This window comes from Ylistrum balloti, unplaced genomic scaffold (genome assembly GCF_031769215.1).
Source record: "Ylistrum balloti isolate Yb309-2 unplaced genomic scaffold, AGI_CSIRO_Ybal_v1 Utg370298, whole genome shotgun sequence".
Taxonomy (NCBI): domain Eukaryota; kingdom Metazoa; phylum Mollusca; class Bivalvia; order Pectinida; family Pectinidae; genus Ylistrum; species Ylistrum balloti.
The window spans coordinates 262,478-280,193 of record NW_026782224.1 but is presented as its reverse complement, the minus strand read 5'-3'; the positions used below and the strand labels follow the sequence as shown (position 1 = coordinate 280,193).

General features: G+C 34.1%; 1 protein-coding gene across 1 annotated transcript in view; it reads right to left on the bottom strand.

The window, feature by feature from the left end:
- LOC132553104 (uncharacterized) overlaps positions 1-17,716 on the bottom strand; it is a 19,704-nt gene extending 1,988 nt beyond the window's left edge. Inside the window, exons 1-18 of the mRNA XM_060217315.1 lie at positions 17,548-17,716; positions 16,203-16,303; positions 14,715-14,784; positions 13,442-13,572; positions 12,693-12,781; positions 11,088-11,187; positions 10,594-10,637; positions 10,358-10,435; positions 9,171-9,364; positions 8,858-8,916; positions 8,361-8,467; positions 6,891-6,996; positions 5,366-5,465; positions 5,128-5,167; positions 4,023-4,074; positions 2,870-3,062; positions 2,209-2,335; positions 1,421-1,511 (exon numbers count right to left, since the gene is read on the bottom strand). Of these exons, the coding sequence (XP_060073298.1) occupies positions 1,421-1,511; positions 2,209-2,335; positions 2,870-3,062; positions 4,023-4,074; positions 5,128-5,167; positions 5,366-5,465; positions 6,891-6,996; positions 8,361-8,467; positions 8,858-8,916; positions 9,171-9,364; positions 10,358-10,435; positions 10,594-10,637; positions 11,088-11,187; positions 12,693-12,781; positions 13,442-13,572; positions 14,715-14,784; positions 16,203-16,303; positions 17,548-17,716 (1,851 nt within the window). The remainder of the gene's footprint in view (positions 1-1,420; positions 1,512-2,208; positions 2,336-2,869; positions 3,063-4,022; positions 4,075-5,127; positions 5,168-5,365; positions 5,466-6,890; positions 6,997-8,360; positions 8,468-8,857; positions 8,917-9,170; positions 9,365-10,357; positions 10,436-10,593; positions 10,638-11,087; positions 11,188-12,692; positions 12,782-13,441; positions 13,573-14,714; positions 14,785-16,202; positions 16,304-17,547) is intronic.

The following is a 17,716-nucleotide window of genomic DNA, read 5'->3' as shown; positions in this document are numbered from 1 at the left end:
GAATAACCTCCCTTTATTTCTAATTTGAGAGAATAGGTCCAAATACACCATACAGGAAAATCCATATTACTCTGTAGCTATTGGAGATACAGAGTATAGAGATATATCAATTTTTTATCATTTTCTAGACACTCAGAGGGATTTCAATGAAATTAAAAAAATAAATGTTCTATATCAGGTACCTGTAGACAGTTTCGCGGTGTGGCCATGGGTGATATTTTTGTTTTAATCAAATTTGAAAAATAAATACTTGCTAAAATTGGTCTTGTCACATTGAAGAGGAAAATGTGGGGTTTCATATTTACAGAACAATATTTTTACATTGTGTTGGAGATTACTATTTGGGCAGTCTTGAATTTATGTCTACACATCAAAAACTAGTTTTACAGGAAGTGAAATTTTACACATGGTCATGTTGTGAAGGCATTCGGAGTTGGAATTTGCTGAAATGTAATAAGTTTGTTACAATATCTACAAAGTTGTAGTGTTAGGTTGGAATTAGTAGTCTTTTTGCATTTTTAGCATTTTTTGTGTTGGTAACCATGACAATCACACCTCAGAAATCAGTACATAACTTTTTCCCCATCTACTATTAATGTAATTGTTATGTAGTTTATAAATATATATACATGTAAGGATGTTTTTCTCATAATCAATCTGCTATACCTGTATATCTCAAACATGACCAATAATTTCAGGAAAAAATATAAATTAACTAACACAGATGAGTCTAATTATGAAATTTGGTAAAAATTCCACCAATTTTTCAAAATCAAATATGGCTGTCTGTGGCCATTCATTTATTTGTTCAAATGAAGGCTAGCATTGTAGAATGCACTTTTAAATTCCAATCACAAATATGAAGCGAAAAAGTGAAGTGATGGGTTTTTTTCTGCCATGCCACAGATCATGAAGTAATTAAAACAAGTTCCTTGTAAACATGTAATTTATATAGACCACACAAGAAACTTTGAACCCTGATGTGTCATAATGAATGTGTCAAACTGCCAGGACAAGTGAGGGTGCCTTGTTCAGTGATGCCCTGAACAAAGGTACACAACAACAACATACTACTTTTTGTGCAGTAGTACAGTGAAAGGTGTTCTTGTAAGTTGGCCCATTTTTATTTGAAAATGAATTGATTAAAGTAAACCAAAGACTGTTTCATTACTTCTATGAAAAATACATCCCCCTAGCTTCAGGTGTTCGGTAAAACATCAACATTTACAGACATGCATAGGGTGACCTGCAAATTGTTATGATAAACATTTTCACCATTTTGTTTGTGTTTTTAATGTTGTGTTAGGTTGAACAGTTGTATCCTGCCCAATGGTAGCAACCTCCTTACGTTTGTAAATGGAGGTGAGTAACAGACCTTAGGGAGTTGATCTTTTGTAGAACATCTAAACTTGCCACTTACCTGTGGATCACAGCGTAGGGATGCTATGCCACCACCACCCAGCACGTTATGTAACACAAAGTTCATTCCATGAATTCCTGGTACATCATACCTAAAACACACATTTTACATCAGCACTGGGTCAAAAGTCAAGGTCACCTGGAATACTCTGGAATTACAATCTAAGTAGAGAGGAATAGTAGTAGTGTCGTCAAACTCTAGCCCTCTAATATCTAGTCTTAACCCTTCAAAATCAAGGATCATTGGGCAATTTAAAGGGTCTCAAAGAAAAAAACGTCTTATAATAAATATTATTGTATTATTATCACATCTGTTTTCATTAGGTGATAAGTCCTGTGTTATGTATAAACATTATTTTGATTAAAATAGATCCAGAAACTGCTTTTGATCTTTTTAAATACTGATCGAATGTAAATAAATATCAGGTGATTCTATCAATGATTTTAGCAGGTCATGATATGGTCAATATCGGGTTGATCTGACAAAATCTGGTGAGCTGGTGACACTGAAGATGGACCTTTAAAAGTCATCTTGAAGTGCTGAGGTTTCACTATCTGAAAATAAAAAATTATCTGCTGATGATTGCACCTGAGTGTAAACTGAAGTGCCATCACCAGGAATAACCAGGACAAATAAGAATGCCTTGGTCACATCATACATATGTTGGACCAGCCAGAGTTAGTTTGGAAGATGAATGGAAGAGGAGTAGATAAGCCAATTTAAATAATTTTTGTATAGCAATTTGTAAGAGATCTAAGAAAATTGAACATTGTTGAAAATTCACTGACCTTTGAACCCTTGAGCTTAGAGGACCATCCCTGTCCATAAAAAGATGACCGAAATATTCATCTACGACCTTGGCAGTTACAGCCTGTTGTAAGTATGGTAAAATACTTGGGTGCCTGGCAACCACACCTGCAAGGAAAAAAATACTATGTATCAGCTCTCTTCATCTAAAACATAAATTTTAAAACCATTGTCATTTGTTACAGCTGAAGCTACCAGCATTATACATGACATGAATAATAATACAGAAACATGTGTCTCACCAACATGACACTGGTAACAATACAGACACATATGTCTCACCAACATGACACTGGTAACAATACAGACACATATGTCTCACCAACATGACACTACTAACAATACAGAGACATATGTCTCACCAACATGACACTGCTAACAATACACAGACATATGTCTCAACAACACAACACTTCTAACAATACAGGGACATATGTCTCACCAACACGACACTACTAACAATACTGAGATATATGTCTCACCAACATGACACTGATAACAATACAGAGACATATGTCTCACCAACATGACACTACTAACAATACTGAGATATATGTCTCACCACTGCAACACTACTAACAGTACCAATGAAATGTCTCACCAACATGACACTGCTTACAATAAAGGGACAATATTTCTCACCAACATTGGCCGAGTTGCCCTTATCACCACTTCTGGTGTAAGCAAGGTCGCTCAGTCGGTAGGTACAGTTGCCTCCAGGGAGGGGACTGGATTCCGCAGTCTCTGGTTCAGCGCTGCCAGTGTTGTAGGTAGCTGTGGTGATGGATTGGGGTTGGAATGTCTCTGCATATTCTCCATTCATGTGAATGTCAAGCTAAGGTGAAAAAATTAATGAATCAGTTATAAGCCATATTATTTGTCACATATCACAATGAAGTAACACACACAACATTACTATTAAGCAGTTAGTGGCCTCATTTCACCAAACTTAATCTACAATTGATCTCTGTAAATGTCACTTTTTGTACCAGGGAATGAAGATCTCAGCTCAATCAACTTTAATGAGAAATAAAACAAATCTGATCAATTGTGTTCTGAAGAAGCTCTCTTTATAGATCACAATGCCTTTGTGTTCTGATTTTGACATGTAAAACCATAAAACATAGCTTATTCAATTCCTCATAGAAACAGGACAATCAGATGACCGTTAAATACACAAGAGATTTCATCAACTGATTTTATAAAATCCAAATATAGACTACAGTTAAGGGGAGATAACTTAAAATTTTATACCAGCACAAGGCAAATTTCAACAACTTTCTACTCATGAAGGTGTAACGTCCGGTAGTCTCTAATTGTAGGAAAAAATTTTTAAAATGTCAATCAGAAGACACAGTGTCCATTGTTTTGATCTGCAGGAGATATAACAATATTTGTTTGGGACTCCATAGGGATTATTTATACCAAGTAAAAAGTCAATTGTCTCAGCCAATCAGAAGCCACGCTGGCCATACAGGATATTCCAATCTGCATCAAAATCAACAACACTTGTGAAGAACATCATCATGATCCTTTGTACCAGCATTCCCAGCCCAATAACTCTTGTAGATATTAACAGATTCCAATTATCATCAAATCCATGCAATGGACATAAACCCACATATCAAATTTGGTGAAGGTCGGACAGCCTACTGAACTAACACTAACAAGTTTCTACCTAATCAGTCATCCCTTACTCAAGCTTGAAACCATCTGGACAGACAGAAGGGTGAACATTGACAAAACACTATAGTCCCCTCCCATTTCACCAGCAGGGGACTAATCAAGATGTTACCTTTAGCTGATCTTTGGGGTACAAATATGAAAAGAGCTTCAGTACTGGGGATCTGAAATATAAAATCAAAGATAGCGTCAATTAAGTTTAGTTCCTGTTTATAAATATCAGGTAATATTTGTCATTGACAGGACAGATAAAGAGACAAAGAATGTGTGATACATAGCAAATAGATAAATAAAAACCAGCTAATACAGAGACCAGTCAGACTTTACATTACATGAAACACATCATAGTGTTGTCGTTTACTCTTGAATGGCTACTATTTTGCAGGTGACTATGGGATAGGTCAGAGGTAATACATTGTATTTGTTAATCTTTTAGTATCTATATACCGTACTGTTGTTTAGCTATACTGCTATTCAGGAAAACACAACTTCATCTCATAGTTATTAAGCCTACTAAGTTTGAAAGATATTGGTTGAAAACTGTGGCAGGAGTTCCCCAACAAATAAAACACCATACCATAAATTCATATAATAATTTACTGCTGGGTATCTAATTTCAAACTATTCTGAATCTGCTACAAATATAACCATAACCAAGAATGCACCTTACTTTTCCCGAGATTTTTATTCACTGTAAAGATGTTTGCTGGGTATTCAATTTTGTTCCAGTTTTAATAACTCTGAATACTGTGTAATGGGATATTTTTACCCAAAAGTTATTTTTGCCCAAACACCAATTAACAATAATTAGCCTCATGTTCATTTCACCCTCTGAGGATTGCATATAATGATTATTTATTGTAAAAAAAATGCAGCTTCCATGTTCATGGACAAAAAGAATGAAAATGAAACGGGGCAAACATTTCCCAGTGTACAGTATAGTGCCACAAATATTTCAAACTATCGCATTTCCCTACCTATCAACCGTACCCGTGTATAAGCAACAGGACTGTGTTTTCACAATTTTCATAATTTCATCAGCATGTAATTCTGCTGATTTTTTTTTGTTTCCTTCACATATAAGATATAAGCTGATTGGCATATAGGCCACACCCCTGACTCAAAAAGAAAACAGTCGCAGCTTATAGGCTGGAAAATACGGTATACAGTATATGCGTATGACAGTCTGCAGTACCTAGTTTTTAACAATAACTTACACACTTGGTCTTCCTCCAACAATTCCCGTCAACCCTGGGGCTGTGAATAAAGAAGAAAAATATCAAATAGATTTATAACCATCTATAAAATTTGTGGTTGGCTATCTATTAAAAATTTCAAAATCCTTTTGCACAACAATCAAGCAATTTGACATATTACTTGGTGAGGATAGACCTAACATGTAAAGTGCACTGAAAACTGCTGATCAGATTTCTGTGGTCAGATGTGTTATCTCACCCATGCCTGTCCCAGCTGGAGCTATTTCCCTAGCAAACATCTGTAGTGCTTTCTTCTGTTGGTGGTGAACAGCCAGCCACATCACTGATTCTCTACTGCCCTGCAGTGATAATGTAAACACAGGTAGTAAATCACACTTCACAATTCACAGGATTCACAATATATTTTGTCCATGAAATTCAATCAAATATAGAAAAGTTATAATACAGAAATCACTTAACAAATAGAATGAATCCATAGTGACAATGGCTATATAGAGGGTACATTTATAACTCTCTATATAACTAGAACACACCTGTACTGCCAACGTCTATATAGAGGGTACATCAATATCTATATAACTAGAACACACCTGTACTGCCAACGTCTATATAGAGGGTACATCAATATCTATATAACTAGAACACACCTGTACTGCCAACGTCTATATAGAGGGTACATTTATAACTCTCTATATAACATAAACACACCTGTATTGACAACGTTTATATAGAGGGTACATCAATATCTATATAACATGAACACACCTGTATTGACAATGTCTATATAGAGGGTACATTTATAACTCTATATAACTAGAACACACCTGTATTGATAATGTCTATATAGAGGGTACATCAATATCTCTATATAACATAAACACACCTGTATTGACAATGTCTATATAGAGGGTACATTGATAACTCTCTATATAACATGAACACAACTGTATTGATAATGTCTATATAGAGGGTACATTGATAACTCTCTATATAACATAAACACACCTGTATTGACAATGTCTATATAGAGGGTACATTGATAACTCTCTATATAACATGAACACAACTGTATTGATAATGTCTATATAGAGGGTACATTTATAACTCTCTATATAACTAGAACACACCAGTATTGACAATGTCTATATAGAGGGTACATTGATAACTCTCTATATAACATGAACACACCTGTATTGACAACGTCTATATAGAATGTACATTTATAACTCTCTATATAACAAGAACACACCAGTATTGACAATGTCTATATAGAGGGTATATTGATAACTCTCTATATAACATAAACACACCTGTATTGATAATGTCTATATAGAGGGTACATTTATAACTCTCTATATAACATGAACACACCTGTATTGACAACGTCTATATAGAGGGTACATTTATAACTCTCTATATAACATGAACACACCTGTATTGACAACGTCTATATAGAGGGTACATTTATAACTCTCTATATAACATGAACACAACTGTATTGATAATGTCTATATAGAGGGTACATTTATAACTCTCTATATAACATGAACACACCTGTATTGACGTCTATATAGAGGGTACATTTATAACTCTCTATATAACATGAACACAACTGTATTGATAATGTCTATATAGAGGGTACATTTATAACTGTCTATATAACATGAATACACCTGTATTGACAATGTCTATATAGAGGGTACATTTATAACTCTCTATATAACATGAGCACACCTGTATTGACAATAAATATCATGTTTTACCTGGGGAATCCTTGAATTTGGACCATACATTTGTTCTGATCCTAAAACTTCCATCTCAACGTTCGTGAAATCATCCAGTTTCATTTGTGCAAATATCTTTTTACATCTGTAAATAAATGAAGCATCTTTCTCATTTCACTAGCTGAATGAAACATCACAAGAATAACTACAGAATAATTAAGTATAGTCAGAGCATTGAGGTCCTGTCATTCATATTAAATTTTTTCTGGAATGAAGTTAATAGTTATGACACATGGTCTGAGGGGCGATATCTCTGATATCTGCTATTCCATTTTTGAAGTGACTTTGACCCAAAAACTTGTTAAATCCTTACTGCACTATATAATATTTCAGAATTCCTGACATTAAGGTTATACTCAGGAAAATTGGCTGGACATAGAGATGGATACTTTGTTATGTATGCTGTAAAATGCCAATATGTCTGCTTTGGACCAGGCGTCAAACACTTCAAAAGAAATGGTTTCAAATGCTAAATGTACACATATAAAATGATCATGATTGGTATTGTTAGCCCAGTGGAGTTTTGTTAACTATGAATGGTTAGCTAGTTCAGGTTGTTTATACTGTGGATTCATTTATTTTCGTTGGGTTCAATTTTCGTTGTTTCTACAAATTAGACAGTTTCGTGAATAAATTCGTCCATGTTTTATTTCATTAAAAACGTTAGAATTTTCTTTTTACTTCCATCTGAATTTTTTTCTGTTTGTATTAAGGCTATGTTCACAGGAATTAACACTAATGACAAGAATAAAAGAACTTTTTTTTTCAAGTGGTGTCCTGTGTTTTTATAACCTGTTTACAACAGTTCATTAATATCAAACCACAAATTTTTATATATCCTGGCGTGTAATCAATCGGTAATTATCAGAAACAATTGTTTTCAGTGGATAAACATTGTGTGCTGATCATCGGTGTACCGCAGTTTTGAAAACACCACGTGACTTTGGGACCATGTGTGTAAACAGGTGTGTAAACAAGATCTGCATTATTATAATTATTGTGAACCTGTTCAGACATTAAGGTTATACTCAGGAAAATTGGCTGGACATAGAGATGTCCACTTTGTTATGTATGCTGTAAAATGCATCACAATGTCTGCTTTGTTATGTTTAAACATATATAAGATAATGGTTTCAAATGCTAAATGTACACATATAACATGATCACGATTGGTATTGTTAATTCAATGGAATTTTGTTAACTATGAACGGTTAGCTAGTTCAGGTTGTTTATGATATATATCATTTTACTGTCTTCATTATTAGTTAACACCTGACAACTCCAGGACTAAATAGGTTCAAATGATTCAGGGACAATGTTACTAGATATTTAATGAACAGTAAGTTTACTATGATCAATCCACATAATCAATGGACAAATGAGCACCTTTGAAAATAAGTCATATACTCTTACAGAAGTTTCCTGTTTTAAGTAGCCATGTGTTATTACCTCTTAATGATAGCCTCAGCTGTTTTCTCTGCCTTGGCCTTACTGTTTGGTCCACCAACACCTGCCACAGCGGTACACCTGTACCCATCTAGGTAGGTTGCACATACCTATAATCATTAAAATATATTGATAAAGTACAGCTGTACTCACCATAAAAACAGACTGATTTAGAATACTTGAGCATATTTAGGTAGGTCAAACACACCTTATCATTTCAACATACTGAATTAGTACAACTGTACCCATATAAATAGGTAATACACACCTAATCTAAAAACCATACTGACTTAGACATGTCAAATCTGATAAACAAAGCCGACCATGCACATCTTATCATCTAATACATCATAGTAATAAAATTTGAAAGGCATTTTGTTTTTATGTTAAAAATTATCTGATATTCAACTCTCTTTTTTGTAATTATTGCAGAAGGTTTTAACATTTTATATATGTATGTATAACATTTGTTACAATTACAAGATGAGATAGATATTTACTTTGTAATCTGAAGTGGGTGGTCTCCCCTTGGCTCCTTCCACCAATACTTTGTTTTCGCCTGGAAAGATATCAACATATTCTTTATACAAATGTCCAAAAATTATTGATTCATATCTGCCACACAAGTATACAAAAACTTTCTACAGAAAGAAACAAAAGAAAACAGATTTCAAGAAGCTCAGAGAAATTTCATGAAATGCTGGTTCCCATTACTTCTAGAATATGAAGAGACTAGCAGAAAGTACATATATATAGCATTTATCTACTGTAAGTACAAAATGCTATAACTTACGCATGATTTAACATTTTTACCTAGATCAGTAAGGTTGACACCCGTAAAGTCACACACCACATCAGGCAGGAAGTAGTGAGCTGGGTCTGCAATCTCGTACAGTAATTGTTCTGATACTGTTGCTGTAGATACTAGACCACCTGTACCAGCAGGCTTGGTGACGATGATCCCTCCATCAGCGTCACATTCCACAATCGGAAATCCAATGTTATCCCTTAGTTAACAGATTTGTGTACAGGGTATAAATATGTTACTTTTTTATCAATTTGATCTTATAGGTTATTCATGTAATAATGTCAGACAATTAATGCGGAACAATAAGGGAGACAACTCTACATATGGAGCAATAACTAGTATACCATATCATCACAATTAATTATTTTATCCACTGATTCCTACACAGATATTTTATAACTGTCTTGTTTCAGCCACAGTGATATGCTACCTAATGTTTACAGTCTCAAATGTTTTGTTAAGAAATAGTGTAAAATCCAATTATTTCATGGAGCTCAATTTTTATGCTTTTCAAAATAAATATTATTGGATAGCCACTTGGTTCTGTAGGTAAATACAGTTAATAAATGATAAATTTTAGCAGCATTTAAACAGTTTGAGTACCCACATAATCAACAAAAATAAATCCTTCATTGAAATTAATTATTGAACAGTAGTTGTTTTTTAACTTTTCAAATTGATTTTTTTTTTTTAATTTTAAAGACCAAAGGATATTTGTTTATTTGCTTGAATATGTGATAACACAGAAATTCTGTCTCATTGTATCGGTAATATTTGACTATCAAATTAAAGGAAGTAAGCAAAAAATCTTCCAGCAGTTATTTTCAACACTATTTACAGTTTGGAACAGTGTGTTATATAGCAGACTTCCATAACATTTAGAAAGTCCTAAGCTAATTCAACAATACAACAACAAACATGAAATCAAACCTTTGGTCTTCGGGCATCATTCTAACCTTGAACACCAGTAAATGTATGTCACACATGACTGCCCCCATATGCATGTTTAATATTGGTTTAAGACAAATTTGCAGAAGTTGTCAAAATGAGACCCTTGCACCTTGAACCTTGACCATGTCTATATGATTAGGTGTAGGACTTATGTTAGGACACTACAGGGTAAATATAAACCAAATCTGTTGAGAGATTTTAACACTCATAAACAAGATCAAGATTACAGATATAAGCATACCAGTTTTCCACCTTGTGCCAATCTGTGAAGATACCTCCTGTCACCTGGGCACCACATTCTATCAAATGTCCAGCCAGGCTGTAAAGACAGATTAATCAGATCAAAACTTACTCCAGCATGTAAGAATAAAAGGCCCAATGACCTGCATTGCTCACTTGGCTAATTCAGCTATTCAGTCACTTAACAATGAATTTCAAATATGACAAATGATTTGTTACACGTGACAATGTTCTTACCTGCCAGCTGCAAGTTTATCAAATTCATCCATTTTCCACTGAAACTAAAACAAAAAAGCAAAACAAAAAACATTTTAGGGTTCAGCATCCTGTAGATGAGAAATGAAATAAAAACTGATATATTCCAACTTTCTCCTTGAAACAGAATCCTTATGATATCTTTTAAGCCATTACATTAACTTCCATAATGTTAAAGTTGGGCATCTTCATGTTTTACTAATGAAACAGGATTAAAATTTACAAAGCAAAATAAAATTTCTGTTTACATTAGTTACCATTTGTGATATCAGAAAATCGTACATTAACTTTAGAATGGAATTCAATCGTATAATTTAAATTGGTCCATCTCTTATTTGATGAAACAAAAAAAAAAAAAATCATCATTATCATGCTTTCCCTGGAGAAGTGTGTAAATGTCTCCATTGAAAAGAAAATTCACTTATTTTGACAATTCAAATCTCTCCACTAGAGATTTGAATTGTCAAGCACATCACCTTATGGAGAAGGGGAGCTAAAACAAGGGCACTGTCTGTACATCTTCCTGTAATTACGATATCCGCACCAAGGTCAAGGGCACGCGCTATCGGCCCAGCACTGCAAACAGACACAAAATAAATGTAATTGCAGGTAAAGTTAAGGAAAAATGAAAATTTTACACCACAAACTGGTCATACTGAACAGATTTCTGGGTCGATGGTGACTTTTAAAAGATAGTGAATTTTGAAAATGCTTTTCACACATTCTCACATAAAGAGCAGCATAAAAGGATGTAAAGATTATACAACCTCATACAACAGTTGTGTCTACCTTGTGCATGTGTGAATTCTACCTACACAGAAGAGTTGTGTGAAAGTTATTTTCATCAAAAAAATCAATTTTAATGAAAAATTTACATTTTCTTGAAGCCATATACAAAAGTTTACCCAAGATATGCATTCATGCTGTTGACTGTGCTAGGTCTAAACCTTACCTGAGATATGCATTCATGCTGTTTAACTGTGCTAGGACTAAACCTTACCTGAGATATGTGTTCATGCTGTTGACTGTGCTAGGTCTAAACCTTACCTGAGATATGTGTTCATGCTGTTGACTGTGCTAGGTCTAAACCTTACCTGAGATATGTGTTCATGCTGTTGACTGTGCTCGGTCTAAACCTTACCTGAGATATGCGTTCATGCTGTTGACTGTGCTAAGACTAAACCTTACCTGAGATATGCGTTCATGCTGTTGACTGTGCTAAGACTAAACCTTACCCAAGATATGCGTTCATGCTGTTGACTGTGCTAAGACTAAACCTTACCTGAGATATGTGTTCATGCTGTTGACAGTACTCGGTCTAAACCTTACCTGAGATATGTGTTCATGCTGTTGACTGTGCTAGGACTAAACCTTACCTGAGATATGTGTTCATGCTGTTGACTGTGCTAGGACTAAACCTTACCTGAGATATGTGTTCATGCTGTTGACTGTGCTAGGACTAAACCTTACCTGAGATATGTGTTCATGCTGTTGACTGTGCTAGGACTAAACCTTACCTGAGATATGTGTTCATGCTGTTGACTGTGCTAGGTCTAAACCTTACCTGAGATATGTGTTCATGCTGTTGACTGTGCTCGGTCTAAACCTTACCCAAGATATGTGTTCATGCTGTTGACTGTGCTAGGTCTAAACCTTACCTGAGATATGTGTTCATGCTGTTGACTGTGCTAAGACTAAACCTTACCCAAGATATGTGTTCATGCTGTTGACTGTGCTCGGTCTAAACCTTACCCAAGATATGTGTTCATGCTGTTGACTGTGCTAGGTCTAAACCTTACCTGAGATATGTGTTCATGCTGTTGACTGTGCTCGGTCTAAACCTTACCCAAGATATGTGTTCATGCTGTTGACTGTGCTAGGTCTAAACCTTACCTGAGATATGTGTTCATGCTGTTGACTGTGCTCGGTCTAAACCTTACCCAAGATATGCGTTCATGCTGTTGACTGTGCTAGGTCTAAACCTTACCTGAGATATGTGTTCATGCTGTTGACTGTGCTAGGTCTAAACTTTACCTGAGATATGTGTTCATGCTGTTGACCGTGCTAGGTCTAAACCTTACCCAAGATATGCGTTCATGCTGTTGACAGTACTCGGAAACTTGCAGCCAGAAAACATCTCCTTGTAACCTTGTTCATTGATCTCTGAGCACTTTAGAAAGTAAAACATTTAAACTTGATATACATCTAATGTGTCATCCATTGATAAAGTATTACATGAAAATCAAGTCAGGAAGTACTTATTAACTATACAAGATTCCTTCTAAAAAATACATCAGAGTTCCCCAATATTTGTACAAGAGGGTATAAAATCCCCTTATTGTGAGTCTGAACAAGATAAACATGCTTTGAAATGAAATAATTCCATGTCAATTTTCACAGAAACTTTAGCATGACATATGAACAAAGAAAATTTTACTAACAAGACAAAACTGAAAGTATAATGTAATTCTTTAATACAGGAAAGATTGAGGTTAGTGTGCTAGCTCCATAGTATCACTGGATACTGTTGCCCATATCATGTTTTTTGTACTAAATTCATCCTTTATCTGCAAATCCTTAAACTTTCTCTTCAAGATATTCTTATTGCAAAGTGTCAATAATCAGGACATATTTTACAGTAAAAACAATATACATGCAGATATTGGTCATGAAATGTTCAAACTTCATGATAAGATTAGTAAGAGGACAGTCCAACAAATTATTAGTAGTCCTAGTTCACAGTCAACAACCATTTTACAAATTGAAAATGTCCTTTTTGTCCTTTGTGTTTTTAACTTATTCAGCACACAGATGATAAATCCAATGGTACCTTTGGCATCAAGTTGTCACCAGTGACAACGGCGATGTTGAGATCCACCGAGGCCTTCTGACAGATATCACGAAGGGCAACAGCACAAGCCTCAGGGTTGGTACCTCCTGCATTACTGATCACACGAATACCTTGAAGTAAAATGTATATATATTCATAAAACTCACATGGGAATGAGGGTTACTGTCTCCAAACTTGGCCTCACAAAAATTTGATATACATTTCCTTAATTAGAACAATGTCGAGGAAAGACCCTGCCTATAAGCTATAAAACAGAATGTTCCACCTATGCTTGTATATTGTTTTTGAAATAATTATCTTGTAGGCTTAAACTCCAAGATCTTCAATAAAGTTGAATTTCATATCAACAGAAATGACTCTTTTCATAATATCTTGAAAATTTTTTTACGCACATAAATGAACTATGTTTATGGTTTATTGTAAAGTTTCAATAAGATGGGTGCAATATACAATCAAGTAAAATTGATAATTTCCGTTATCATATCAACAGTACAATATTTCTCAATACATACAAGGTAGAAGTCTGATGTTCAGATTGTGGTAATGCATTATTGCATTCATATCTTGTCCATACAGCCCACAAATATCTGTTTATGATCGCTATAATGTGTCCACATTTGGATGACTTGGGAGTGATCAATGTCTCATACCCAAACACGATCAGTATGGGAACCACTATGGTGGGTTGGAGCAGAACCCAGGTATCGTGTATAACAGAAAACACATAAATTTCGTGAATATCCTAATTCAACCTTGAAAGTTGTTGTGCAGAATGGCATAAATTTGCCAAATTTTTTAACATCCAAAGTCCCATAACTCTTGTTGAAATGAACATATTCCAATGGTTATCAAATCCATGTGAAGGCTTGTGTACATAAACCCACATACCAATTAAAATGATAACCCAACTGTAGATATGCAGTTTGCGGCAAGTAATAACATATTAAACCATATACCAAATTTGGAGAACATCGGGATACACAAGTTATCATAACGAAAGCAATAAAACAGTAAGTTTTTGTCATTCAAAGTCCCATAACTCTTACAAATATTGATGGATTTCACTGTGACGTCTTATGAATATAAAGCCACTGACCAGATTCAGTGAGGATCTAACAACATATACACCAATTATTATGCAGAAAACAAAAATGGTTGGATAAACTGATCACTACAGGGCATCCACCTCTCAAAGTGGGGCTCTAAATATCTCAAATATCAACCAGTTAAAAAAAGTAGTTCATCAACCTACCTCTCTTTTTGATTTCTTTAACGTATGGTGCTGTCGATGCCAAGACAAAATCAGGGGCATAGCCCATTTCCTGTAACAAAATTTATACTTTGTTATGCATTGAGTCCATGTTTCTTTAATAATATTTTTCTTTAAGCTTCAGTTTTGATTTGATAAATAAATCTGTTACCAAAGCAACGGGTACTTTACGGAGTGATACTGATAAATATGGCACTCTTTTCCTCACACCCCCCTTGTCCCCTAGTTTTTGTCAGCAAATGAATACCAAACAGTTATTTGAGAAGCCAGAAAATGTTTCTGTATTTATTCACCATGTGATCGAAAGGTACAAAGATATCATGGCAATGTCTGATTGCAGTTACAAAACCTTTTTGATCATCTTGACTCGTATCTCAAAGGTGGGTATAGTTTTGTGAGGGAAATAATAAGTGATATTAACTTCAGAACCTAGAACAGTTAAATAAAACAGGAAGTTAAAATACAGTCACAAAACAGGATATTATAACACAGTTACAATACAAGAAGTTATAATACAGTCACAAAACAGGAAGTTATAATACAGTCACAATACAGGAAGTTATTATACAGTCACAAAACAGGAAGTTACAATACAGTCACAAAACAGGATATTATAACACAGTTAAAATACAGGAAGTTATAATACAGTCACAAAACAGGAAGTTATAATACAGTCACAAAACAGGAAGTTATAATACAGTCACAATACGGGAAGTTATTATACAGTCACAAAACAGGAAGTTATTATACAGTTACAATACAGGAAATTATAATACAGTTACAATACAGGAAGTTATAATACAGTCACAAAACAGGAAGTTATAATACAGTCACAAAACAGGGAGTTATAATACAGTCACAATACAGGAAGTTATAATACAGTCACAAAACAGGAAGTTATAATACAGTCACAAAACAGGAAGTTATTATACAGTTACAATACGGGAAGTTATTATACAGTCACAAAACAGGAAGTTATTATACAGTTACAATACAGGAAATTATAATACAGTTACAATACAGGAAGTTATAATACAGTCACAAAACAGGAAGTTATAATACAGTCACAAAACAGGGAGTTATAATACAGTCACAATACAGGAAGTTATAATACAGTCACAAAACAGGAAGTTATAATACAGTCACAAAACAGGAAGTTATTATACAGTTACAATACAGGAAATTATAATACAGTCACAAAACAGGAAGTTATTATACAGTCACAATACGGGAAGTTATTATACAGTTACAATACAGGAAGTTATTATACAGTTACAATACAGGAAATTATAATACAGTCACAATACAGGAAGTTATTATACAGTTATCATCTTGAATTGTATCTAGAGGTGGGCATAGTGTTATGAGGAAAATAACAAGTGATATTATCTTTATCTGAATTAGGCCTAAAACAGTCACAATACAAAAAGTTATAATACAGATACAATTGAGGAAGTAATTATTACTTACAGGATTTTTCGTTTTTGCTGCAGTCATTAGCGACATTGTGATTTCTGACAAGTAATCCGACACTAAGTAGTCAATTTTACCTCCATAAATTAACTGTGGGGCTAAAAATATAAAATAAGAAATGAGTTAATTTGATATGATTACATTTCCAGTGTGTATTACAAATTTGACCTTACCAAATAAAATTGATGTTTACACTTTGGTAAATGTCAAGTTTGACAACCTCTCCAGTCAAAATGGAATCATCTATTTTGCTATTTTGCACTAATGTATAATATTCATTGAATTATGATTATTTTTTCTTTAATTTTAGAAGCAAAGATTAAGAAAATTGTCAAAATACAAATTTAAGAGATAATTTTTTTTTTTTTCACTTTTGTATAGAGAGCATTTTTTTTTAGATATTTCAACATAAATGTTTTGTAAAAAAAGCATTTTCTTAAATAAATTTCATTTTACTGTGTTCTTTTGATGACAATTGCTTTCATAATCATATGGGAAATTTTCGTAGGAAATCAAAGATGCTAAAAGTTGTTTAATGAAAATAATTGATAATGAAATTCTAATATTTAATTCTGCATTATTTTTACAACAATGGAAATAAATTAGAACTACACAAGATGTTGGTTGGCTTTCCATCAGACATGGCCTTATTCCTGGATAAATATGGTAATTTTCAACAACTGTCTGCATCCAATATAAATGAACAGTGCATCCTCTGTATACAAAAAAAAACTTATTGACGATATATACATGTTTCAAGAGGAGTTAGCCTGAACACTGTTGTAATGGACTTGATATCAATGCCAGTTGTGTTGTAGTTTAATATGATTGTTATACAGTATCTCAGGAGACCTAGAGATTGAAATCATTTGTTTAGGAAGGAGGAAGTGAGGATTTATCTTTTTTGTTATACTTTAGAGTTTGGTGTCCTAATATCAGTATTGCCTCAGTATCATGCAGCCCCTCACTATTTCCCCAAATTATTTAATTCAAGCGTGTGTACAGCTTCGGTTATTAAAATTCCTTTAAAATTTATCAACTTGTCATATTATAGTTTACACATCATACATGTATATTTAGGATGGTCGGAGTACATGCATGTGATATCTATCTGTGGTCTTAATTTTTGTCACTCGGACTAAATACCGATATTAAATAAGAAATGAAATATCAATAACAATTCCTTGTTAAAATGACAAGTTTGTGCGTGTGTTTAAATTGTATGTACTCCATAACTGGAGTTGTCACGTAAATTTCATTGGACTGGACTTTGAACAGAAGTTAGGCAAGCTAGTCCCAGGGCAGGTAGCCGGTTAGTTTAGCCGGTAGAAAAGACAGTTACCAGAAACTGCCGTATCACCCCAGAATCCCGACGAGCATCCTATTCGGACAGTACTTCCATTTAATCCTTTACAGTATCTACGGTTAAATGGAACATAGTACGATATCACAGGCGATGAAGGGCGAAGCAAGCCGCTTAATTTCCCGAGGCGGTGAATGCGAGCAGCCAT